Source organism: Emydura macquarii, unplaced genomic scaffold (genome assembly GCF_026122565.2).
Source record: "Emydura macquarii macquarii isolate MOO-44397 ecotype Brisbane River unplaced genomic scaffold, CSIRO-AGI_Emac_v2 contig_374, whole genome shotgun sequence".
Lineage (NCBI taxonomy): Eukaryota > Metazoa > Chordata > Testudines > Chelidae > Emydura > Emydura macquarii.
The window spans coordinates 9,736,336-9,761,863 of record NW_027130511.1 but is presented as its reverse complement, the minus strand read 5'-3'; the positions used below and the strand labels follow the sequence as shown (position 1 = coordinate 9,761,863).

The 25,528-nt window shown below is 37.3% G+C and overlaps 1 protein-coding gene across 3 annotated transcripts in view; it reads left to right on the top strand.

Moving 5' to 3' along the window:
* Positions 1-25,528, top strand: part of MIPOL1 (mirror-image polydactyly 1) — a 272,270-nt gene that overhangs the window by 28,870 nt on the left and 217,872 nt on the right. For 2 of the 3 annotated variants that reach the window (XM_067533876.1, XM_067533883.1), the window contains exons 2-3: positions 14,178-14,306; positions 15,716-15,795. In XM_067533876.1, the coding sequence (XP_067389977.1) occupies positions 15,777-15,795 (19 nt within the window). In that variant the 5' untranslated portion in view covers positions 14,178-14,306; positions 15,716-15,776. Of the gene's footprint in view, positions 1-13,306; positions 13,420-14,177; positions 14,307-15,715; positions 15,796-25,528 lie in introns of those variants that run through there. The other variant, XM_067533891.1, reaches the window with a different exon arrangement.

Genomic DNA, 25,528 nt, shown 5'->3' with positions numbered 1-25,528 from the left:
TACAGGATAGACAAGATTGTCCACATTTTCTTTTTTTAGGCAATTTCAAGTAGAGAATCTTGCTGAAAAAAGCTAGGTAGTCCATATCTCAACAAGAAAAATGCTTCCTTTTGACTGTTCACCATAGCAAATGGATAGCAAAAACCTGTTTGTTTGGATGTGAGGATTTGAACCATAGATAGAGATTTCTCTGGCAATGATGTAATCTAAAACTTATCTGTACTCCACCCTCAGGTAAATGACCTCAGAAGAGTACTTTAAGGGGTTTTTTATTCACTATATGTGAATCATGATTTTCTATTCATATTTCTGGCCCAGGTAATATGCTTGTCATTTGTGTGTCATATGCACCTTTATAAAGGCTTGCAACTGATCTTTATTCCGGTCACAGTAAAGGAATGTTTTAACAAAGCAAGTCCATTCAGTTTCTTTATGACCTAGGTTTTATAACTTTATAAATGATGGAAGGATCATATAACTAGCATGTTTCATTTATTCACATTATGTACTGCAAATAAAGTTTAAATAATATAATTGAATTGAAGATAAAAAGAAAATACAGAAATCATGGAATGAATAAGTAGTTATGTGGTAGGTGACATTACCAGCACCATCTATCATTATGGTTGCCAACCGGTTCTCATTATAAGACTCTCTATTCAATTGTTTAAAACTTTGCCAACTTTAACAATTTAGGCTGAAATTTTCCATGCTGGATGTCTAATTCCAGTGGATTTTTTTTTAACCTTCAGCTGAAAAGGTTTATCTTTTTACAAGTACAAGATTAGGGGAAAATACATTGTTTCCCATGTGTTAAAAATGATTACACCTATTTGATTGAGAAGCTTCCATGTTTTTCAGTAGGGGGTTGAAATTTGGCAGAGAAATCACTTTAGTCTTCAGGATGTGCCTCTTGCTGTCTCTGTGAAAGTTTTCTTCAATTTGGTCAAGTTATAAGCCTTTGAAAAAAATCTCAGTTCACACATGCTCAGTAGAGACTTCTTTGAGTTTTGCAGCTAAATTATCTGAAGATTGCTTCTGTGCTGAGCATGCTCCATTCTAGGACTACAGGGGCTGAGCATGACTTTCCCTGCAATTGCTCCTCTCATCTGCCAGGTACCAGAACTGAGAACAGGGTAGATTCTTTCCTTTGCTCTCTCTGCTCTTCTTGTTGGTGCCCTGGAAGTGGGGACAAAGGAAGAGACACACTGCAATGCAGTGAGGTGAGAAATGGGTAGAAAATAGGGGATTGCAGAAGCTGAGGGAGTGGGGGCAGCAGAGAAGAGACAGGAGCTGGTGTGAGGGAGTGGATAGGAGCCAACGAGGTTCAGTGGGGCTATATAGCTGTAGAGTGGGGGGAGCAGAAACCAAGAGGTGGGTTGGATATGAGCGGATGGGGAAGAGGGTAAAGAGTCCAGGGGCAGTTAGGAGCAGAAGGAATGGAGCAGAAGGGTCTACAACTACTAGAGAACATTCCCATATAGAGCCTGAATTCAGGAGTCCTTAATCTCTCCATTTGTCTTTTTTCAGCAAATACTGGTGAAACCCAATGGCAAAATGTATGTTTCATCCCCTTCTAGTGACTGGTTCGCATCATAGAGGTTAACAGCCTACTACTGCTACCGGTTAATCTAACTCTGTAGTAGAGGTCTGTGCTGTGAAAATGAAGATCAGAAACCTGTTCATGAATGGGGATCAATATGGTTCATCCTTATGGGATTTATTTTTTCAATTTTTTTAGGAAGACACATTGTTTTTTCTCAGTGTCAAATAAATGTGAAGTTTGCTAAGTCAATCAGTACAAAGCTAGGAAATGCCAGAATTAAGGACCCTTGCTTTATTCAGTCAATGAGTAGTCATTTATGAGACAATTCTGATTCATCCCCAGAGCACTACCCATCCCGTGCCCTGGATAAGGCAGCGGTCCTGTGGACCAATTCATAATGCATATGCACAAAGGGGCCAGATTAATGTTGCAGAGGCAACCTTAATTCTGGCTCTTCCTTACTTTTGCGTGCTTGACTTTGCATCTTAATGTTCTCTTAATGTATTTTTATGTAGTAGTAAAGGATATAAACTAACTATTGGGGGGGGGGGGGGGTAGAACTTCTTCATTATGTACCAACACATTGGCTTTATAGGCAACTGCATTCATTTATGGCACTGACCTTTTTGCTTCATTGTGTTTTTAAAACACAGTAATTGCTTTGTGAGTCTGAAATCTTGGTGGTAATGATGGTGATTTCCAGATTCAGGTTTTCTTTATCACTTCCTTTTCAGCAGGAAATTCAGACATCTGATATACTTCCAAGTTAGCCTGCCTTTAGTAGAGTCAGTGTGAAATTGCAGAAGAATGTTTTAAAATAAATTTTCTCTCTACTTAGTATGAAAGATAGATACATATATTGTAGGGGTATCTCCTATATTGTGTATTTGATATTCCTTTAAATTAATAGATATGTATGCTAAATTCTAATAAGTTTGTAATAATACTAGTATGAAAATTTACCAGCCCAGCCAAATATTTACTCACCTTCCCTATACTGGCAGAAAGCCCCTGACATTTAATTTGACCATCAAAAAAGTATTGCTTGCCTAGAGCAAGTGGCTGAGTAGGATTGTGCTAGACGGATGTCTATATGAATATAATAAGTGAAAAATTTCTCACGAAGGCAGGTCTTGAAAAACTTTTCAGAAACCTACTATCCAGAGAATGACACTCGATAGATAGATAGAGTGTATGTCTACACTGCAATCAGACATCTGTGGCTGGCCTGTGCCAGCGGATTTGGGCTCAGGCTAAGAGGCTGTTTAACTGTGGTGTAGACATTTCCACTCAGGCTGCAGCACAAGATCTGGGACTCTCCCACCTTTAAGGGTCTAGAGCCCGGGTCCTGCCCAGGCCCAAATTCCTACACTGCAATTAAGCAGCCTTAGCCTGAGTCAGCTAGCATGGGTCAGTTGCAGGTTTTTCACTGCAGTGTAGACATACCTAGAGAGGTTGTTCTGCCTTCCTGAGAGAGATCCAGCAGCAGTGCTCTGGTGATAAATCCAGCCCCCGGCCTGCCCAGCTGGATGTTGGGTTTCTATCAAGGCATTGTCCCTGACCAATGGGGAAGGAGGAGATGTGATGGTTCTCAGGATACCCAGGACAGAGAGTCACCTTGCTACCCCCTGCCTCCAGCATGAGGGAATCTTGCTTTGTGCTTAACTGGGTTTCAGCTCCCTGAAACCACCAGCCTATTAGCCACTCATGCACAATTCATGGGAATTCTTCTTTTGTATTGGCCTCCGATTAGTAGATGTAAACCCAAACTTCACCTCACTTCCTGCTGTTACTGCTGTGGGACAACTCGTGGCAGTATGCATTTGCAGGGTTGAGTCCTTTGGATTTTCAACATCCATTGAAATTCTGAATACTGTTTTCATCGTATTTAATTCCTGAAGAGATCCAACACTTATCTGCCATTTTCATGAGACTCTAGCTCACTTTAAAACATATGATTCTCCTGGCATGGTCCCAGACTTCCTTTCTCCCCTCCCGCCCCCCCCAGTCTAGATGTTCTTTTGGCTCATCCAAGTACTTTTCCCTGTTAGCTCTTTTTAGTAGTATGTATAGTCTGTGGGGAAATGTTTGTTACATTTACTAAAACACTAGTCTGCTTGTCATAGCTAAATAAGCAACAGCATATGATAGGGCATATGTGATGTGTATAAGGCACAAGGTCAATGTAGAGTGTTCTCAACACCTGTGAAGTGTTGTTAATGGAATATAACATACAGACCCTGAAATGTTATGTCTTTCATAACTTTGTTTTTCCCTGCCAATTTTAAAATGTTGGGCTATTTTTGTAGTGGGTGGGGAAAACATTTACTTGGTGGATATGTATACAGTACTTAACAAGCATCTTAAATTGAGGAGAGGATCCCAATAGTTGCTATTGAAGCTCTACAGATCTGTAGGCAAAAGTAGGCTTTTGTTTGCACCAGTGTAATCCTGTTGGCGTCAATGAATCAGAAGTAGTTTGTAAGTGAGGGCAGAATTTGACCCTTAAATCTCTGGATTTTTTCTCCTCATGCATTTAGTTCAGAATATGAAGTCCAAGTTAATTCTCACAAAGCCTGTCTAGTTCAGTGGTAGTGTCATTGTTTTATTTGTCTGCTCCTCATTCCCTCTATAGATTTTGAATGATTTAACAGTGGTGTGTTCAGCTTACATAAGTGTATACCACAGAAATTGAGAGGATCGGCAATTCTGGGTATGTCCACTGTACATCCAACAATTTATGATGAAAAAGGAGGTGCATTCTTATTAGGAAACCACGTGGCAGACATGTAAGAAATACCGTTGTGCTGATTGTAAGAGATGCATAAGGGCTTCCAGCTTTTCTGTTCTGTGTCTGGAGTGGATTGAGCACATGCAACAGGACTGTATGTGTTTACAGTTAGTGGTCATATAGTGCAGAAATTAGACTGTTCAAGAACTGCGTATCTTTGTTTTATGTTTTTAATAATTTGGCTATCAGCAAAATGGAGGATTATTTTTAAAGAGGAGATTATGGCTGAAGAAGGTTTGGAAACTGTCAGTTTAGCCAATAGATTTGCAGCTCCTCTACTTCATTTCTAAATTTGTCGTCTTCCCCGTCGCCTCCAAGCTTTCTTCTGTCTCTCAAAACTACTGAAAAAATGTCAGTGGTGTTTTGATTATAGTCCACATGCGTGCAGACATGTTTGTTATCATACCAGCACTGAGACACCTCTTCACATACTTGTGTGGAATGTGATACGATACTATCATGTCATCCTGTTGCTTTATTTTCATTGTTTCAGTTCATTGAGGAAAAAATAAGACAGCATTGACTCGCCTTTCTGGTAGTGGAAGTTGCGATTTAGAGAATTAGGAAATTTTACATACTCTTGTAATCGATTGTACAGTGGATTTTGCGAAGAGAAGAGAATAGAAGCATATTATCAGATGTCTCCTAAACCATTTCTAAAGTTTGTTTTGGAGTTTCACTCTAATCATATTAACATTCTTTACCTGCTTTCATTTCAGTCCTTTTCTGCAACACACTAAATGGGAAATCTCTCTGGACTTTATTCAAATAGTTTCCAAAAGTCTAGTCAGTATCTCCGTTCTATCTGTATCAGAGGTCAAATTGGAGTAGTTCCTGGCTGCCCTGGAAACCAGTATTCTTGCGGTCTGGTCTCATTACGCAAAACTCAGCTGACAGATCATTATGGGAAGCTGATATTTTTTGGGAACTCTGTTGATGGGCCTGCCAAAACAGTTCTAGAAATAGTTATTGACCTGATGCCCTTGTTGCATGATAAAAGAAATATCACAAACAGGTAGAAGTGTCTGCCATGCTATATTCCATGTGTCACGCTCCCATCATTTGCTATGGTTCTCTTCCTCTGTCTTACAACATAAAGCAGTAAACAAACGCGTTATCGTTGTATGTTATGAATATGGCTTTATATTACATCTTTGTATTTTTTGTTAATCCACTGGAATTGTCATGATATGACTTTGGTTTTCCTTCATACAAAAAAAACATTAAACATTTAAAAATTGTCTTTTGAAGCTTTCAAAGTTGCAGAGACAATTGTCCAGTTATGGAAACAGTAGAAACTGATGCACTGAGGCCCATGTCACTGCATGGCTGAAACAATAGCTTTGAGATTTTGAACTGCCCCTCTTCATCTCAATGGGGTGTTTTGCACTGAAGCCTAATGATGGCCATTTAAATGCTAAAAGTGACTATTTTGTGCTTGATCAAAGCAGGTTTTTTGATCAAAGCAGTGGCTTTCTATACTGCCCTGGCATGGAGGATTTGGAGGCTTATTCAAGCTCAGATGCCAGGAAGCTCTTTGGGCCAATACTTGGCTAGATTGGAAATGAGGAGAATGGCGATGATGCAGCCTAGAAGGAAAAATATGCTTGAGGGGAAAAGTATAGGGGAGAGAGAGGATGAAATGAAAGTAGGGGCTGACTTTTGGGGGAAAGAGAGTGAAAGGAAACAGCACCGGCACCTCTTTCAAATCCTTCGGCCAGTACTTGTTTGGTGGCAGGGGGTGGAGAGAAGCAAAAAGCACAATGCAAAGTGAGAAAAAGAAACAAAAGAGGAAACAAAAGAACATCCAGGGGAAGGAGATCAGAACATATGGACAGAAGAAGAGGATTAATAAATGAAGGTGCAAATGGAGTTTGTTGTGGGAGTTAGAGAGCGCACGAGAAGAGTTTGTATGGTGTAGGATGTTTAACTTCCCTCTGTCTCCAAAAACACCAGGGACATGATGGGTACTGATTTTAATATATCAGTAAAATAGTAAAACAGTTCTACTGTATGTAAAGGAAAATTTGAGTTTGGTGTTTTTATTATATGTCTGGTACGTATGTGAAGTAACTATTATAGTTATTTCTTATAATCTTCACTACTTCTTTCATTTGAGTAGTAGGGACTTTTCATACCTGGTGTCATCACGGATTGATCGAACTTGCTTTGGGTGCTTGCAGACGTTTGATTTTCTGGTAAGTTTTGTTGGTTATGTAGAAATAGAAGCCTTTTGTAGAGGAGTGTGTCATTGCCTCAAAACTTGGCTTCCATGTGAATACAAAAAACACAGGCTGTTTGTTCCCTGGGGAAACTATTCTGTAAGCTAACTTTTGTTTTTATATATTGTACCCTCCTAGATTAAGTGGTTTGGTTTAGCTTCGCCTGGGGCAAAACGTTTCAGGATATTTTAGAAGATCCTGGTATCTAATTAACCCTGTGAAAATAGTCCTCAATTTCAAACTTGACTTCCTTATTAATAGAGCATACAATTTTCCTTCTGCTGTACGGCTCCCTACCCACACCTTCTGATGTGTCAATGGTAACTGTCACTTACAGCCAGTGTACAGGACAAATATTGGCTTGGTACCATTCCAAATGTACAGTGGCCTGACAAGACTGATTAAAAAAAAAAAAGTCTGTGTAAACTTTCCCTGTTCTGTGCTATATCTAAAGACACATCTACAAGATGTTTCCAGCATGGCAAGTAGCAAAACTGGCTGGTGAAAAGACACTGAGCCTTTGCTTTCATGGGTGGATGGGATGGCCTAACTCTCGCCTCTCAAAGGGACTTATGCGCCCAAGTCCAGGCCAGAGGGAGGTGCCCATCTCCACCTGAAGGCTCACAGTTGTGAATCCTTCCTGGAGTTTGGTGCCTAAACCAGCTTAGTTCTTTTTCAAAAAAAGATGAGAAAGTGGAGGTTGACCTCCTCCCGCTCCCCCCCCCCTCCTCTTAAGCCCAGTGGCTGAAGCACTCACCCAGGATGTGGAAGACTTGGGTTCAAATCCCCCCTCTGCCTGATGTGGAGGAGGGATTTGAACTTGGATCTCCTACCTCCCCAGGAGAGTGCCCTAAGCACTGTGCTGTGTGTGGTATGCTGGGGTGGATCTCTCTGTCTCTCACGTTGAAGCTGTTCTATTGTGTAGAAATACTTAAATATTCCTTGGGCCAGAGAGAGTGACTCTATAGCCCAGTGGTTAGAGCACTCACCTGAACATGGGAGATCAAGTTCAGATCCCTGCTCCACATCAAGCAGAGGGGGAATTTGAACCCAGATCTTCCACATCCTGGGTGTGTGCTCTAATCACTGTGCTAAAGTTCATAAGGGACCACCACCTCTTCCTCCTCCGTTGGTTTGGGCATGTTCAAACATGCCAATTGAATTGGGCCCCGAAGGCAAAATAAGTGGAGAATGCCTGGCTTGTGAATCCCATTGGAGCTTATGTGTGAGTTAAGTGCTGATCTACTGGGCAGTGTCAGGACTTGGTGGCTATGTGCATGACCAGATGCCAACATTTAGGCACCGCAGGACCCTTTAATGGTGGAAACTTAGGCATCTCCCGCGTTAGGTAGCAGCTGATCAGGAATTTTGTCAATGCCAGTTGTGGCTAATTGTTGGACTTAGGCGCCGGAGTCTCCCTTGTGAAACTCACCCTAAGCCTCCAAGTGGATGGTGCTAACACCTGTGGAGTCCCCAGAAATCTACTGACTTTAGGGACAGAATTCCAGCCCCTTCCAACTCAAAACCTGCATTCCTCATTCCTTCACCAAGGGAAAAATGCACTGGAAATTACATGAATGCCAGCTCAGTTTGCTGTCCCTTAAACAGGAGTTGCTTGCCTGAAAGATAATAAGGCCATGGAGGAGTGGCTGAATGTGAAAAGGTGTTTGTAATATGTGATTATCAAGCTAAATATGGAATGCACAAATTAAGTAACCTTTGTATTTTGCCCTTTTTATGCTAATATCTTCTTACATCTAGTGTTACTAGATGATCCATGTTTTCATGGCCAATTTATAGTTCTTTAACCTATATCCATTTTTATCTTAAATACAAACTGCTCAGAATTTCACACCTCTGAAGAATGTTGGCATCTGTTGATTTCATACTATGGCATGTTTTAACCAGATCTCCTGAGCCCTCTATAGTATCTGCCCTGAGCATACAGTATTTCTGTCAAAGATGTAATCACAAGAGAATGTTTGTGTAGAAACAGCAGAACTTTGCCTAGCGTAATGAACAATCTCTGGCCACGTATATAGAGGGAATAGTTGTCAGCTAGCTAAGTATACACAATATTGGGAATACAGTTCACAGCTTTTTGGCTCCAAACACACACTACTTATTCAGATAATGGAGCAATTCTACTAGTTCATTCATTATAGAAAAATGATAAATACTTGAGTTCAGTCACAGCCCTTTAAGATAACTTGAGAATTAGTGGCTTGATTCCAAGCTCCTGTTTCTTGTTTCATGGGCTGGCAGCTCACAGACTTAGGAGGGAGGGAGCACTTGCGTTGCTGTCTGTAGACAACTGGTAACCGCAGTAGGAAAAGTTTTGGTGAGGTTTGAGTGAAATCCTATTCAGACTTACTTTATCAAGGAAGGTAATGTGACATGGGGCCTCTCTCTGATTTCAGACTTTTCATTACACTAGGAAGGTTATGTGACTTGTGAAAGGAGTTGGAGCCTACCATCAAAGAGAGGGGAGGAAAAGAGTTCTCAGTAGAGAATCTTATCCTTTCCCAAAATAGCTGGTTGAGACCGTTATTCAGAAGCACAGTTTGACTGTCTGTCTTTATCATTTGGGAAGGGGACATTGGATTTCCCTGTGGTAGAGATGGAAGCTGCAAGTGAATGTCCATTTTGCATTTCTCCTGCAACTCTCTACATGCTTCCATGCCACCACTTGCGCATGTAATACACTTCCCAAATTAGTCCATCAGTTAATCCATCCACTTTCTCCTTCAAACCACTCCTCAAGACCCACATCTGGTGTTACAGCTAAAAGAAAATCAGATAGCTAATGACAGGATGAGCAGCATGTGTGGGACAGCAGATATAGAGGGGGGAAAAAACAACCCCCAAACCAACATAAACACAGTTCAGAACCATAAATGTGTGCACATAAAATCACATGGTGACCTGGCTCACCTATACCTTGTTTCAAATTAAACTGTAAGCTCTTCAAGATAAGGACCATGTTTTATGGTGATCAGTGCCTGGCACAGTGGCACTGATCCTGATTGGGTGTTGGATGTTACTGCCTTATGAAAAGTAGTAAGAAGGAAAGAATTAATACGCTTCAAAGAGAGAAACAGAATCTGGTACAGAAAATGTTCAAACCAAATGACCTTTTTTTTTAAAAAAAAAGAAGTTTTAAGCAATAGCACAAATCAGTGGTATCCAAAATGTGGTCTAGGGAACACTTGCTGTAGGTCTGTGGAGAGCTGACTGCTCACTGGTCACAAGGTGTTGCCTCCAGTTCCTCCTTTATTAAAGCAGCTAAATAACAGTCAAGACAGCTATAGATAAATTAAATACTCTCCTAATATTTTCCACATAAACAATTTCTGTGGTTGCTCCCAGGTGCTATGCAGTTGTGAATGGCAGAGTAGGTGTCTGTGAGACCCCTCTTTTAAGACCTTGTTTATGTCTATGGAAAAGGTGTAAGACCCCTGGCATGTATCTTATAGAAATAGTCAGTTTGATTAAGGTAAATGGATTTTGCCCAGTTGCTTGGTCAGCCCACACACATCTTAAGTGAATTTGACTGTGTATTCCTTCTAGTAGAGGAGAGTAGAACAACTGTGCAGAAATCAGTAAATCACATGTCTCTCCCTTTTCCCTTCACATACCAACCTTCGCTCAAAACAGTGCTTTGTAGGGTATCTGTGGTACATGAAGAGACCAGACCTAATCTCATACAGATACTGCAAAAACATACATCTCTACTAAGTGAATTGAAAGAATACTCTACTAGTTCAGACAGGAGGGAAAATGGATAAGGAACCAGCCCAATTATTCAACAGGTCTGCAAAGCACCTAGCATGTTGAGGGCACCGAACCAATACAAATGCATACTATAGCAAAGGGCGGTGTTACACATACAGTGCATATAGGCTGTACAAAATTCTTATTATCTGAAAAATTAATTGGTTCATTAACTGTGGAAGGTGATTATTGAAGTCTAAAAATAAAGAATTCTCAGAAGTTATTTACCCTGAAAGTTTAAACTTTTTAAAATATTCCTTCTAACGTATAACTTCTAATGAATGAATTAAATGATCTTGCTGATTAGTAAATCTAATAATTAAGGCCCTGTTCTTGCAACGGAATCTACCTAAGCAAACCTTTATGCCTGTGAAGGGTTCCAGAACTCCACAGGGCTAAAGATTGCAGGGGCCCCTTGGCAGGATTGGGCCCCAACAACTGAATGAAGTGAGTGATGCTTCTATTTCATATTGCATGATGAAAATAAAATGATTTTTGTATTTGATATAACACAAGACATTTTGTCCCAGATTTTCACTCTAATATCTGACAAAGCTGCACAAAACTTGTAGTACATATGCATAAATCAGAGTTGGCCATGCACATAACTAAAGATTTGAGGGTGCATGGTGCTCTGCAAGCATCTGAAGTTGAAAGCATGTGTGTACTTTGGTGTGACCTGTTGGAAAACTTAGGCCACTTTTGCATGAGAACGGAAGTACGCTAGGTAAATGTTAATGTTTAGTTTAATTTGGGTGTCTAATATGAATATGGCTTTATATGTATTAAAAAGATTGAAATCATTGTACTTAAACTGTAATAAATGTGCTGTGTGCATGTATTTGGTATTTAAACTTACATAACTGAAGGTCCATCAATAACTATTTTCCTTTGGGGAATATTTTTGCAACTCTAAAGCTCAAATATATGAGTTAAGACTATATCATCTGTTGTTTAAGGTGAGTATAAGGACAGACATTAGTATTTTATAATAGATTCTTAATCCTTTGTTCTGGAAAATGTTGAAGTTTTCATTAGAGTTAAAATACATTGCATGTTTACTGAAAGGTCCACATATTAAGATTTCAGGCTATCAGTTTTAATTATTTGAATCATTAGAACATCTAATTTTTGCTTAAGAATACGCAAATGTACCATTAAATCTGTTTTTTAAGATTTTTTTCCAGTTTAATATCTGAATCCAAATTCATAAAGAGTTGGAAAAATGAGATGTCTGAGCTATAGGATTCACAGGGATTTCATATGAAGCCTATTTAATCAGGATAACACAGTTATTAATATTCATAAAGTCAGCTGGAACACAAATGACAGACTATGGGGCCTAAAAAATTTTACTTGGTGAATTTATTAAAAGCAGCTTAAAAAATTAATGGAATTTAAGTAAAGTTGGCAAAAATGAAAATCTTGTGTTAGCAGAAAAGAATCTTTATTAGAACTTTCTTTAAGACCATCTTGCATTGATATCTTTGACAGATTTCATTGGTACTTAAAGAAGAAAGATGCATGAATGGTCATTTAAAAGGATTTAAACACATTGGCACATTAATTTTTACATGAATAATAAGTAGTTTCCAAAAGCAATTAACTTACAGTGTACAAGATTTGAATAGAAAAATAAGACTGTGACATCAAAGGGCAAAGCAAATGTGCTATACATTTTAAACTTGGAAATATGACTTCTTAAAATAATTTATTTCATCTCAACGGGTGTCGTGTTGGCAGATATTTGTCCATGGCCTCTGCTTATTTTTGAGTGTGTAAAGATCAACAACATAGACGTATTTTGATTGCAGGAAATCTTACCAGTACGGAACAACTCAGTGTCCTAAAGAGCAATAACCATGTTTGTGAATGTACTTTTTGTAAGTTCAAGATATGACCACATACTGGATGTTTTCAGGTTTTTTTTACATGTTCTTTGTACACTTTACTAGAAAGCAATATGTGTGTTCTTTTTGTGGAAGGACAGGTTAGGGCTGAAACTCATTTAAAAAGTGGGAACTTATTAGTAAATTTATATGAGGTACGTAAGTAATTTTACACTTTAAATTAAAAAAGCCTTATTTTTGCACAGTTATTGGGTATGGCATGCCACGGTTATAGTCGGTTTGTAGTTTTCCTTGATTAATGTCCTGTTCAGTTGATGATGTGTACAGGATGGTAGCTGTAATAGGATGTTATGATTATATCAAAACAGGATATGTATAATTGATTCCACCTTGAACTGAAGGATTGTGAATAAGGAAAGAGCATTTTAAATGAAACTTGAACTGTGTAATTGAAATATGCTCTTTTATGGCCTTAATTTCCTCTTTCCATTTTAGAATTTTAGTTAATCTTTTTCCCAGTGATAGGCTAGAAGAAGACAGTATAAGTCCTATATATATGGATCAACGCTCTTCGAATCTTTCTTTTCCATTCCAGTCTGTCTTACAGCAGTTTTGGAAACTCTGCAGCTAATCAAATCCTTTTGTCTTACATCCTTCCATCTAGTTTTGGGTCTTTCATCCCATCTCTTACCCTTCACATCTAAGTTTAACACCCTGTTTCCTATATATTCTTCCAATGTTTATCTTAAATTTTCATTTATTTTGATGATCAGTTTAATTATGTTGACCAGAAGGCTGTTTCCTTAATAAAGGCACTCAGTAATGACTGCAGTAATAGGTCAGTTACAAAACTTTCATTTCGTATCAAAAGGGAATTTAAGTAGAACACTCTGCATTGCAATTCTTTAGTGATTCATTCACAAAGAAATTTTTATGAGCATGCCCAACTTTTTTTTGTTTTGTATGAGTTACTCAACGCTGTCAGAATGATAGCATTGTAATTAGTTTTGTTACTCAACGTCACTAAGAGTACCTCACGGAAATGTATGTTGTCTTGTAAATATTGTATATAAGCTAAGTTTTATTGTGGGGTTTTTGTTTCTTTTCAGAATAAGCCTGGACACTTACTTAGCAAAACAGAATAATGAGATTTTGAAAAGAAATATTTTGTTGATAATGGGGGGAAAAAACAAAACACCAAAAACCTGGAACAATCTTATTAGTTGACTCTTACCAGTAAGTCACCCAACATAGTCTGATCACTGTAGTTGACTTTCTCTATATGTAAAACAAAATAATTCCTAATTAATTAGTTATGGGTGTTTGTGTAACCTGAGAGAGGCTACAATCTCTAAAAGTTATGCCATTCTCCAAGTTATGGAGTTTATTATTCAGTAGATTTATTATTCACTGTTATCTCCAGGAGAGGGCAGCATTTTCCTACAACAGGCACATAAAAGAACATGCCCTGCTTAGACTGTCAATGTTTCTTGTAATTACTCCCAGTATATTTGTTGCTTGCTTATGAATTAACTTGCATTTATGGAACTAAATCATTCCAATCATTTAATTACACCTGAGGAGCTGAACTATAATTGCTTGCTTCCAGCTAGGATCTGATATGGCTTGAGCAGTATTAATTTGGTGTTTACTTTTCTGAGTGCTAAAAGCATTAAAATGATTGTGCAATGGGATTACATTTTACTAATTGCTGGCATTCATTAGCTGGGTAAATCAGAAGGAAGAATGACTGTATATTGTAGAGGGATAAAATTATGGTTTTAAATAGTATATTACTAGGCACATTAAGGCTCTAAGACATGTTTTAAAATACTCTAGAGGTTATTAAAGACTGTATTTTCTTCATGTCTTGCTATATGAATAGCTTATTAAAAGACTGCAATTATTATGAACCTTTTTGTGCAATATGTAGGGAAATGGCTTCATTGACTGAAACATATTTCTTTGATATTAATAACCTTCTATATTTTCAGCTAATCCAAAAGTAAATGAGGAACTTAGAAAAAGATTGCCAACTCCAAATCAACACAGTTATGCAGAATCAAAAAAGGAGAAGCTTACAGCTTCATTTGAGGACTTTTGTAAGGCACTCACTGTTCTAGGTATGAGGTGAAGTTCTATTTTCTTTCACTCTTAAGAAGCAAGTGTATCAAATAAACATTTGCGCTGCTTTCATCATATACACTTACACTTAAGACAAATATAAGCTAGAGATACTACTAATTCCTGAATGTTTACTGTAAATGTTAGTCTAAATAAATCTTATCAATGGTCTGCAGAATTACTGTTTTATCATCTCAAAGTTAAAAATGCAGGCCCTTCAGTTTTTGATGTAGCATAGAAGGAAAAACTCCCCCCCACCCCTTGCTTTTTCACTAATAAGAAGGGAGTGAGGCAGAAACCTTTATCTTGGTATCATTTACTGGATTTTAAAACCTTCAGTTTTAAGATTTTTCACACTGCATCAGATTTATTTGCAGAGATGTTAACTCCCTGTGCATTTTCATTAGTCCATACATTACCTTTTCACACTGTATTTAGACACATGCGGAATACAAGATCCTGTTTATTTTTGGGTGTTTCACGAATACCTGTGCTTGAAGGGTAAAAGATTGCTGTTGCTATAGATAATTTAAAAAGAGATGCTAGAGTAAATATTAAAGTTTACCATAAACTTAGACGTTTTTAAAAAAAAAAAAGCTCACAAATAGTGTATGGGAAAATGTTTATACAAAGTATCATAAGGTAGTATGATATATGTAAAAATGAAATAAAATGTTTTCTAGAGAGAAGCTTAAGAATCAGTCATATTAAATAGTTCATGGAAATCCAAATAAATAAAAAGTCTTATTAATACAGTAAGTTTACCATAAACTGTAATTTAAATATTGTTGTGGGTAGTTGAAAAGCTTAGTTTTATATTACAGAATATAATATGAAGCAGTATATATAAATACAATTTTTTTCTGGAAATGAGTATTTTAAATATAGAGGTTTGAATTGTCTTCTAAATACAAGTTTAAAGTACAAGTTGAAAATGTTCATGGTTATTTTGTGTTTTTCTTTCATGAAATTCACAGGCACATTATAAACAACTCCAGGACTCAATCCCGCAAGTATTTACTACCATGAGTAGCACTTGCCACAGTGGTGAGCAATGTCATTGCCTTCAATGTGACTACTCACCGTAGTAAATGCTGCACTTAGTAGCATGTGTTTTCAAGATCAGGACTTGAACAAGGAGGCAAGCTAATAAATACTTTCAACAAAGGCATTAAACGCAACAGAACGCTGAATAAACCATTATATAATCTAAATGTGTGAAGAAAAAACCCTTTTACTGAGAAACATAACTTAGCATCAACTGTTAAAATACACAGAGTTTATTGTCCTACTATAAATATTTTTTAAATCATTTGTCTTGTAAATTCTCTGTCAAATAAAGGCTAGGTATAGGTGTGTTCTAATATATTGTTTCAAGTTTATTTATCTAGAGTTGGCTTTATTTTAGCTCTGCAGTCTTGGAGCAAAAACCAGAGTGTGTGCCAGATCAAACAAGTTCAGAAGTACAAATGGAGGACTGGTCAAAAGGTAAGGACTTTTAAGGTGTTAATGCGTAACCCCAGGTGGTGTATCAGTGCTAGGTACTGACTGGAATGTATTTGTTCTTGCCGATATATTGAAGTGACATTTTTTTTAATCATTTTGCTCTGCCTCTTGGAAATAATTGGAGTGAAAGAAAAGCAGCTGCAAAATTAGGTCTTTTAAAATAGAATTTAAAAACTTCTATGAAAGAAAAAATGTGTAAATCTTCAAACCTTTTAGTTTTTGGTAGATTACTGTAGCTTTTCTGTATTTTGTAATATAAAGGGACTTCAGTTAAACTCTGTTGTGATATTCAGCATTATTATTATTTATTTTGTTATTACTTATGTGTATTACTGTAGTGCCAGGGAGTCCTAGTCATGGACTGGCATCTCACTGTACTAGGCAGTGTGCAAACACAGAACAAAAAGACTGTCCTTGCACCAAAGTGCCATTACTTTCTAACTTAATTCTTCCACCAATTTAATAAAAAAAAAAAGTTCATCTTAAAATTAAGTGTCATGGTATTTTTTCTGTTGTTCATACCCTTATTGTGGTGGGAATCAAAAATCTTCTTATTAATATTAAATAATGTCCTAAGATGATTACCTTAGTTCAATTCATGTGACAATGTGCTGAGTGTCCTCAATTCCCTATGGATTTCAATGGAGGCTTAGGGCATGTGGCATCTTGTTAGGGGGTCAGGGCACTTAAAGTAAGTCTACATTGCAGCTGGGAAGTGAGAATCCCAGGCAGACTTGCAGCAGTTCAAGTTGAGTTAGTATGCTAAAAATAGCAGTGTGGCTGTTGCTGCGCTGGCCAGGGCTTGGGCTCACTGTCCAAGCTTGGATCCCAGGGGTTAGGGTGGGCTTGGACTCCAGTGGCCAGTGCAAGCCGCTGCCAGCGGTGCAATGCCCACACTGCTATTTCTAGCATGTAAGTATCTAGCTGAGGTAGTGCAAGTCTGTTCGTGCTGGGAATCACACCCCCCAGTGACAGTGTAGACACATCATTAGTCTCCTGATGGGGATGGGGCAGAGTAATCTTATATTAGAAAGGAGTTCTCAGGTATGTCTCATCAGTGACGACATAGAGATTTCTATGGGAGCTGGGTATCTCGTGGGGGACTGCGTAAGAATTGAGGGTCTATGGTGGCATCACATGGATGGGTTAGATCCTTCCTAGGAACAGAATGCCTAAGGGGTCTAATGGAGAGATGGTAAGTCATGAGGTAGAACCTTGGAGAAAGGGAAGGGTGTTGGAAGTAGAACCTGAGTGTCTCATAGAGGGGAAGTTCTCGCAGGCAAATAGCCATTGCTATGGGCATAGAGATAAGCTTGGGAGGAGTGGGGCAGAGATCAGGCCATTAATGGCCTCAAACACAAAGACCTCTGGCACACCAGAGCCTAGTGACCCCTCATGTATCTGTTTGCTGAATTTTCACCTCCTGTCTGCTTCTCTAAAGAAAGTAAATTTCAAATATGCCATAAAACCAGTCTTGCATTTGCAAGGCAGAAAAAGCATTCTTTTTCTTTGTGGGGAGGGGACTTACTTCTAACTGGCTTGGAGATTCAGAATTTCCTAGGTGTAATACTGTATATAAAAATGATCTACAAGCTTCTTTTAATCCCCATAATGTAGAATTCCTGCTGAAGTAGCTGAAAAATATTTCTGAACCAAATACCTATGAAATGTTCTCAGTGCAGTAGCTTACTGGAGAATTGGTCTTTCGCTGTGCTATAATTTCAATTTTCTATAGCTATTTCAAATTTAGTGCCTTTAGACCTTTAGGGGTCAGCATACCCTAAGAAAGGTTCAAAAGGTTAACTGTTCCAAAGTGGCTAACAATGAGTACCTTAAATTCACTGTGCATTAAACATTTCCTCTCATATTTCAAGAAATGGTATTACTTTCATAGCGTGCAGAATCTTTAAAAAGCTGGCTATTTAATGAGTTTCATTTATTTGAAATACGATTTCTGATGAAAGGATTTCAAAGTTTTGTATTGCTTAGAAAGGGATGTTATTTCATGAAAATGTTCATGTATTTATGGGTCCAATAAAAGATATTATCTGCCTTTATGAAATAGTGAAGATGAAAACATGCATAGCATATCATATAGAATTCAGTTGTAATTAATAATTTACAAATCATGTGTTTTTTTAATTCAGTTTTATCCATAGAAAAGTTAAGAAAGGTGCTTACTATTAATACTGTTAATAGTTTTTATGTTGTGATTTATCGATGTCTATTGGGCAGACAGAACTCCTTGTCATCACTTTGATTTAAATTGGAAAACAGTATTTCAACCGAATGCCTCCCTGAAACTTTATTCCAATACTGAGAGCCTAGTTACTTTGTTGGTGTAATTGACCTGGTTGCCATCTTGGTAACAGGCAAGAGCCTGTTATGTAACCAAGGTAAACAGCTGATTCATTTTTTGGATGACCCACTACATCCAGAACGACTTTGTGTTCTCCCTGAATAATGAAAGTAGTAACTTGACATTTTTGTTGTCCTCAAGCTTCCATTCAGTCCTCTTAGCTGTTTTTCCTTTCTGCAATAGGATACTATACTGCCTCCAATATTCCCCTCCCCATAGGTTGCTTCTAGAAGTATTCCCTAATTACTATTTCTGATTCAGAACCTGTTTTACAGCATATTAAAAACACTGGTGGGGAGGGAGAAGGTGGTTGCCAAAAAATAAGCAAATACCATTAGGCATGGCTTAGGTTAAATTCATGTGGTTAGAAGAAACCCAACCCAACAAAGAGAATGGAAAGATAAGTTATTACCTATGGAGAATTGGCAGTTTTAATAATTACATGGTACATTGGGTAATTTGTTTATGTATGCCAGAAAATAAAACATTTGAGAGATCAATTTAAGGACACCGTATTTTAAGATTGTTTTGGAATTCAGGCAGTCTTTGAAACCTCCAGACTGTTTGGATTATAAATGTCTTCATGAACTGAAGACATGGTTTTGCCTCTGTGCGTACGTATTAGAAAGGGTTAAAAACTAGTCTGTGCGTAAGGATTACCATTTTGGTCTTGGGTCTCATTTAAATTTACTGTTTATGTCCACAGGACCTAGTTTTTATTGGGGGGGGACGGGACGTTATTGGTTTCTCACGTATTTCTCTCAAGTATTCTTAGATGGAATGGTTCAGGATCGTTGGCAGCTGGCCAATGAAAACTGTTTCATTTCCAGATGAAATGCTCAGATTCCAAGCCTGAAAGCATAGGACTATAGTTCATTGTAAAAAGAAATTTAATCTTACAAACGTACGTATAAAGTTTGCATGAAAATTAAAAAGTTGTGAATTGGGGTGTGAAGATTTTATCTGGTGAGGGCCTAAATGTGTGAAAAAACCCAAAATATGAAGAACACACTAAATAAATAAATAAAAGCAGATGAGGCTTGGAACGGCATTGACTCTTTATAGGTATATATGTTTCTATGAACTAAACTTCAAGAGTTAACATTTTAATACCAGTTCTCAGGCAATAAATAGCAGGATTTGGAAAAATGGCAAGTAAATTTACTTGGAGGTAAATTTGTCTTTGAATTGAGTGATGTTCCATGTGATGATATTTGAAAGGTGTGCTTGAAGGGCTCAGGATATGTTTCATTCTTAACTATGAATATATTTGCATTGTTATGCTTTTTGCAGTTTTGATCTTTTTGTCTATGTAGTGTGTTTTGTCTTAATTTATTTGGTTTAAGGAAAGGAGAATATCCTTCTTAGATACGTATGGTCATTTTTGATCTATTAACCAAAAATGATGTGAGATTTTTTTCACTGACTCCAGACTGGAGAAAATGATGATGACAATCTGATTGTTGTGCATCTAGAATTACTAACTTACTAAAAGTAGGTAACGTAATTTTTTTTTTTTTTTTTTGGGGGGGGGGGGGTGTTTTTAAAAGTGGCAAATTGTGTGTAGGGGTGGGGGTTCACTTAACGGACCAAATAGCTACAAAACTTGTGATTTTTTTGCTTTTGTTTTTTGTTTAGATTAAATATTGTTACTGGAAGAACTGAATTTCAAAGATACGTAGTCATAAACAAAGAGTCGCCAGACCGACAACCCCTTTTGCCCCATATGATTATATAGTAAAAAAAAAAGTTAGCATGAAATGTCGAGTTACCAGCATTGTGCTAATCAAACAACCCTAGAATTTAAATTCTTTAGGGGAAGGGATTGTCTTTTAGTCAGTGTATGTACAATATTCAGTACAGTGAGGGCCTGATCCCTGATTTGGGCCTGTATGTGCTGCTGTAAAATATATAACAAACCCCTCATTTATTTTATTTGTGAGAGTGCCCAAAAAGTATCCAAAGCTTTCACTGCTGTTTTTCTGTAACTCAAATACTGATTATTTGTATTTAAAACTTTATTTTAAAACAAATTATGGTCCCAGATGGAATCTTGCATGCCCAGTTTCTTTCTGAAGAAGGAAGTTTTAGCACAAAGTTAAGTCCTGAAAATAGGAGTTTTTAATGAACACTTTCAACCATATTTATATGAATATGGCAGAATGAGGTCAGTAATATAGTTCTGACTCATATCATGCATTGGGATAGATTGAATAGTGAGTTAATGAACCAGTGTTTCAAAAGATCTGGTGTAAAATTCTAGTGATAGTTAAAATGAATACACTGGATTCATCTTTGTCCCTAGAGGACGTTCGTCTACTTCATAAAAAGCACTTTAATTTGTACCAAATTTAGCATGCATGGCACTGACTGTTGAGAGGCCCACCATTTAATCAGGTTGTGGTGATTTAGGTTTTATTTGAGTTGCATTGGCATACCAGTGTGTGTAGGTTGCCATCGAATTTACTGTGTGCTCTGCTGATTCTAACTTACTGTCTTCTTCAAGAATTTCCTCCTCTGCCTCTCTCCTTCCCTCCACCCACCGCGTGCAGGAAAAAAAGGAGGAGGATGAAGGGAAGTAATAGTGTGGGCCAGGTTATCAGAGTTAGGTACATACAGTTCCTTAGATGTATTTGCGTGTGCCTGGTTTGTGCATTTAAATACTTAGTGTTCATGTACAGCTGCTTGTGTGTGTGCATATGATGTGTGTGCATTTGGTTCAAATATTTGTACATGCATGTGAGTTATACACAGGTCAGTTAGGTATGTGCACATTTTTGGTACCTAGCTTTGAAAATCTGTCTCTTTTTCCTTATGTAGAATAAGTATGATCTGTATTTCAATCTATTTATAAATATGTTGTTTTGCTTTTATAGTATACTGAAAAATGTATTAAGAAATGAATCCTCTTTATAAATATATATTATGTATTATTTTTTTGCATTTACTTTACTTGCAAATTACTTCCATTATTATCAACAATCCCAGATAAATTCATTGTAATTGATATATACAGCTGCACTCATTTGGAATGTGGACATAAAATGAGATAAAAAGTTAGATAAGGCACATTTTTGTTGTTGATATTTTTGTTAAAAGCAAGCAAACAAAACAGTCCATTTCCCATGAAAAATATAGACCACTTTAGTAAGGAGAGAGGTATCTGATTGTGGTGATTTTGCAGCATAAAGATTTTACTATGATTTATTTATTTGTAAACTGAACAAAATGTAACATGAAATCCTAATGTAACACTGAAAAGAAATACTAAGCCTTAGAGGGAAGTCTGTTCTATTCTCCTTGTGTTCCTAAAACTTTCATTGCATTAGTTACGTATATAGTTAGATGCAAATTGTCCAACAGACTGAGTGTAGGTCTGGGAACCAGGAACTTCTGAATCCAGGCCCATCTCTGCAACTGAGTTGCTGAGTCACCTTGTTCCAGTCTCTTAACTTCTATGTGACTGTTACCCTCTCTCTGTAAAATAAAGATAGTGCAAGGCAATTACAGGGACATCGATGTGGCTGAAGACCCTGCTGCATGGGATGGTGGGCTTCTGCTCCCTTGCCACTTAGCTCTTTAGCCTTCTAATTTACTTCATGAAGCTCTGGGAGTAAGACACGGCTGTAAAAGTGCTTCTCTCCCCCAGCATTGCCCTAGTTGGCTCAAGAGTCAACTGAGTGCAGAGGTGGTGCGTCCTCTAAGTGCTGCCGCGGCTATTGTGGGAAGATGGTGTCTAAAGTCCCTTGTCCCAAGAGTACACTGGATGCATGGTGGTGGAATGGAACCACACTCAACCTGTTTGGCTAGGTGCTTCTCCCTTCAAAGGTTGCAGCAAGAGAAACAGAAGCCGTTTCCTCCTCCTCTTCTGCCTTTAGGGAAGGGAAACCAACTCTAATGCTTACATCAAGATAAAGGGACCTCCAAAGGGGAAAATAGGGGGAGCAGGATAAGCAGCATGACATAGGAGGCAGACGAGGGAAGGAAGAGGGACAAGGGACAAAAGAAAACAGCACATGTGGAAGGGGTAGAAACAATGGGGCAACAGTGGACCTGAGGAGGGAGACAAAAAAAATCTCAGCTAGAGCAGTGCGGAACAGGGCATCCCAAAAGAACCTTGGGAAGAGGAAAAAAGGTCTGAAGGTTGAGAGATTTAAAAACGAAAGTGAATTTAATTTTGTGTGAGAGTTGCTTTGTTTTGTTTGATTGTTAGACTTCTAGCCACGGTAATTCGCCATGTAACTGAGTGAAATTTAACATATTGTCTGATCTATGCTCCAAAAATAACCTTCCTTCCACATTTATAAACCTTCTTCCCTCCCCCTCCAGCCACTCAGCCCCCCACCCATAAACTTTAAAGTACTAAATTTGAAACTGTTTGTGTGTGTGTGTTGGTTGACACGTGGGAGACAGGAGGGCTATAAGCATCTCTCTCACCTCTCCACACCAGACACAAAATTAAAGCTCTGTAACACTTACCTCAAAGCGATGTTGTGAAGATTGCTGTTAATGATCATACGCTGAATTGAAATATCAGGGCTTTATAAGTACCATTCATTTATTATTTGACGAAAGGGTGAGGTGAACGCACCCTTTAAGATATTTTACCTTGTATCGATTTAGTCTTTAAAATTGGGGGGGGGGGGAGGGGAAATCTAACTTCTTTTAAAAGACTTATATGTGCTTTCACAGTAGTGGCAATTATTACCAGAACCATCTTTTATACTATGCCTCAGAATCAGCTTTACAAGAACTATCACAGGTACAAGAAGAACTGGTTGTTTCCTTCTTTAGAAACCTTCATTGCTAGTATTTTATTATCAACTAGTATGAAGCTTAAACCCAGAACAGTCTTGCATTAGCACAGGTAAGATGAGCAAAGACCTAACAAAAAATTTCATTAAAAAACAGCCCTTATTCTCTGGAGAGTGCATTGGAGACTAGCATCCGAGACTTCACCTGCATCTTTAATAGACCATTTGCGCTGAATGATTTTTATTGGCATTTTATTGTCAAAAGTGACCTTTCCTTTTTTTTTTTTTTTTTTTTTTTTTTTATGGTGGACACCTAAAATTAAAATAAATCCTTAAAAGAAAAATCATTTAAAGAGTAGTTTGCTTTTGTTTTGTTCAGAATTCTAAACACAGTAGAACTTTAATTATCCAAATATGATGGCGAATGTTGAATATATTAGTTAATAAAGGGAATTTTCAGTGTAATTAATGGACACCAGGAAACATGACCCTGCTGTAGATAAAAGGGAATTGTGGATAATTAAGATTTAGCTAATTGAGTTGGTCATATATAAATTGTAATTGTCTGGTATCACAATACCAGAAGGAAAAATGAGATGAGAAGGATTGCTTTATCCCATTTATGTTTTCAGTTGTTCTAGAAAACATAAATACTAGTGTGCATGAATAAAACTCTGCCAGTCACTGTTTGGAAATTATGTAATAACTCCATATAGTCTGTAATGATATCTTGAAACCCTGTATTTAATCTAACCTGAATTACAATGAGAGATAAACAGAATATTTACCCATCCCTTATGAGCTGCTGCTGATATGTAAATTTATTCTTCTACTTTGCACAAATATACTTTTGAGCTACTGCTTAAACACTTCAAGGTCCTTAGCCAAACAGTTTTAATGATGCCTCCAATATTATGAAAGTGTGACATTTGATGAATGCCTTGTATAGTTGTGATATCGGGGAAAGTGTAAACAAAAAACGCACATAAAGTCATCGTGCAACACCTAGATAATTTATAATTTTACTGTTTATATCCATCTTGACATTTTTTATCTGCCAAAGGCAGGTTTCATTTGGAATCTTAATCTGAGATTTATTTGGTGGATCTGGAAGTCATAGCTAGAGTTCCCACAGGAAATGGTCCATCTACCAACAGATTAAATGGCAGTCCTGCAGTTGTTAAGGGAGCTCTGCATTTAACACACATGCATACTCATTCAGTCAGCACTGTGGAGAAAAATTAAAGTAGTAACCCAGGTTTAGGAACAATGTAGCTAAAAAGTCCCATATTTGCTGAATGACAAAGGGTTATATAGCAGCATTTCATTTTATTATTCGTGCTTGAATTTCTTGTTTGCTTTGTTGAGTCTGCTGACGAATACTAATAAATGCCTGCAACAATCCAGACGAGAGATGCCTGGCAACAAAGCTATGCGGTGGACCTCCCTGATCTTCTCCAGTTCACAACCTGACCTTTTGAAAAATTGGCTGGGCTAAGCTGCAGAATTTGGGTGTAATGGTTATTGTTAACTCCAGCTTTAGGAATTATTAATTTGTGTGATCAAGACTTACCTATACTTCAAAGTTTCAAAAGACCAAACACAATCATCCATCCATTAGAACTAACATTGTGTTTCAGTGAATCCCACTTAGTATCTGACTAGAGATTCTGCTATTTTGATGTGTTCAGAATCTAAAAATGCTTTTAAAGTAAGAGAAACCAATCCAACAAAAATTGGGTTTCTTCTCAAATGCTAATATTTTTTTTTAATGTTAATGAATTGCAAAATGAGAATGGAATGCCAAAGGAAATATGTCATATTTATCTATTAATAATTGATTAACATGATTAATTGCAGTGAATATCATTTATTTTAAAGAGGTATCAAAATTTTACTATTTTGTAAATATTAAAGTCTGCATGTTTACTTTAGCATTTCGGATGCAAAGAAAAATAGCAAAAGGCTAATAATGAGAGAGAGAGAGGAAAAATATGATTTCTAAAATAACCAATGTCCTTGGAGATTTGTAAAAATTACCATCCTGCCAGAATAACTCCAACAGTTCTTAAGCTTTTTCAATTTCTTTTTTTCTAAAAGGTGTTGCCAGGCTTCCAAACAAGTACAGGTGAAATAAAGAGGCATTCAAAGTAACACAGATATCCTTCTTTAAATTGCTTACAGAGAATGAATTCAGTGTTCACTTTAGATTCTATCAAGGTCTAAAGAAATGAACCATAAAACTCTGAGTTGTTTGTCTATATGCTAGTAGCCATTGAAGGACATCTGACTTTTGAAAAAGTTATTTTTAAAGTTTTTTTTATCATGTGAAATAAGTCACATTATTTCAGAATACAAGTTTTGCTTTATGAACTATTAGCAAAGAACTTTCTTGCTTAATTTCCATTAATAAGAATCTCTGTCCGTTTCATCAATGTACTGTAGTCTTTGAAATCGTAAACCAAACAAGAAAAGTCCCAGCTCTTAAACGGCAGTGCTCTACTAATGCAACTATTTGTCAAAATAGTTTTCATAGTTGAAAAGGTTATTTATGAGAAGTGCAATTTCATTTTAATTGAGGACAATTATTTTTACACCTGCC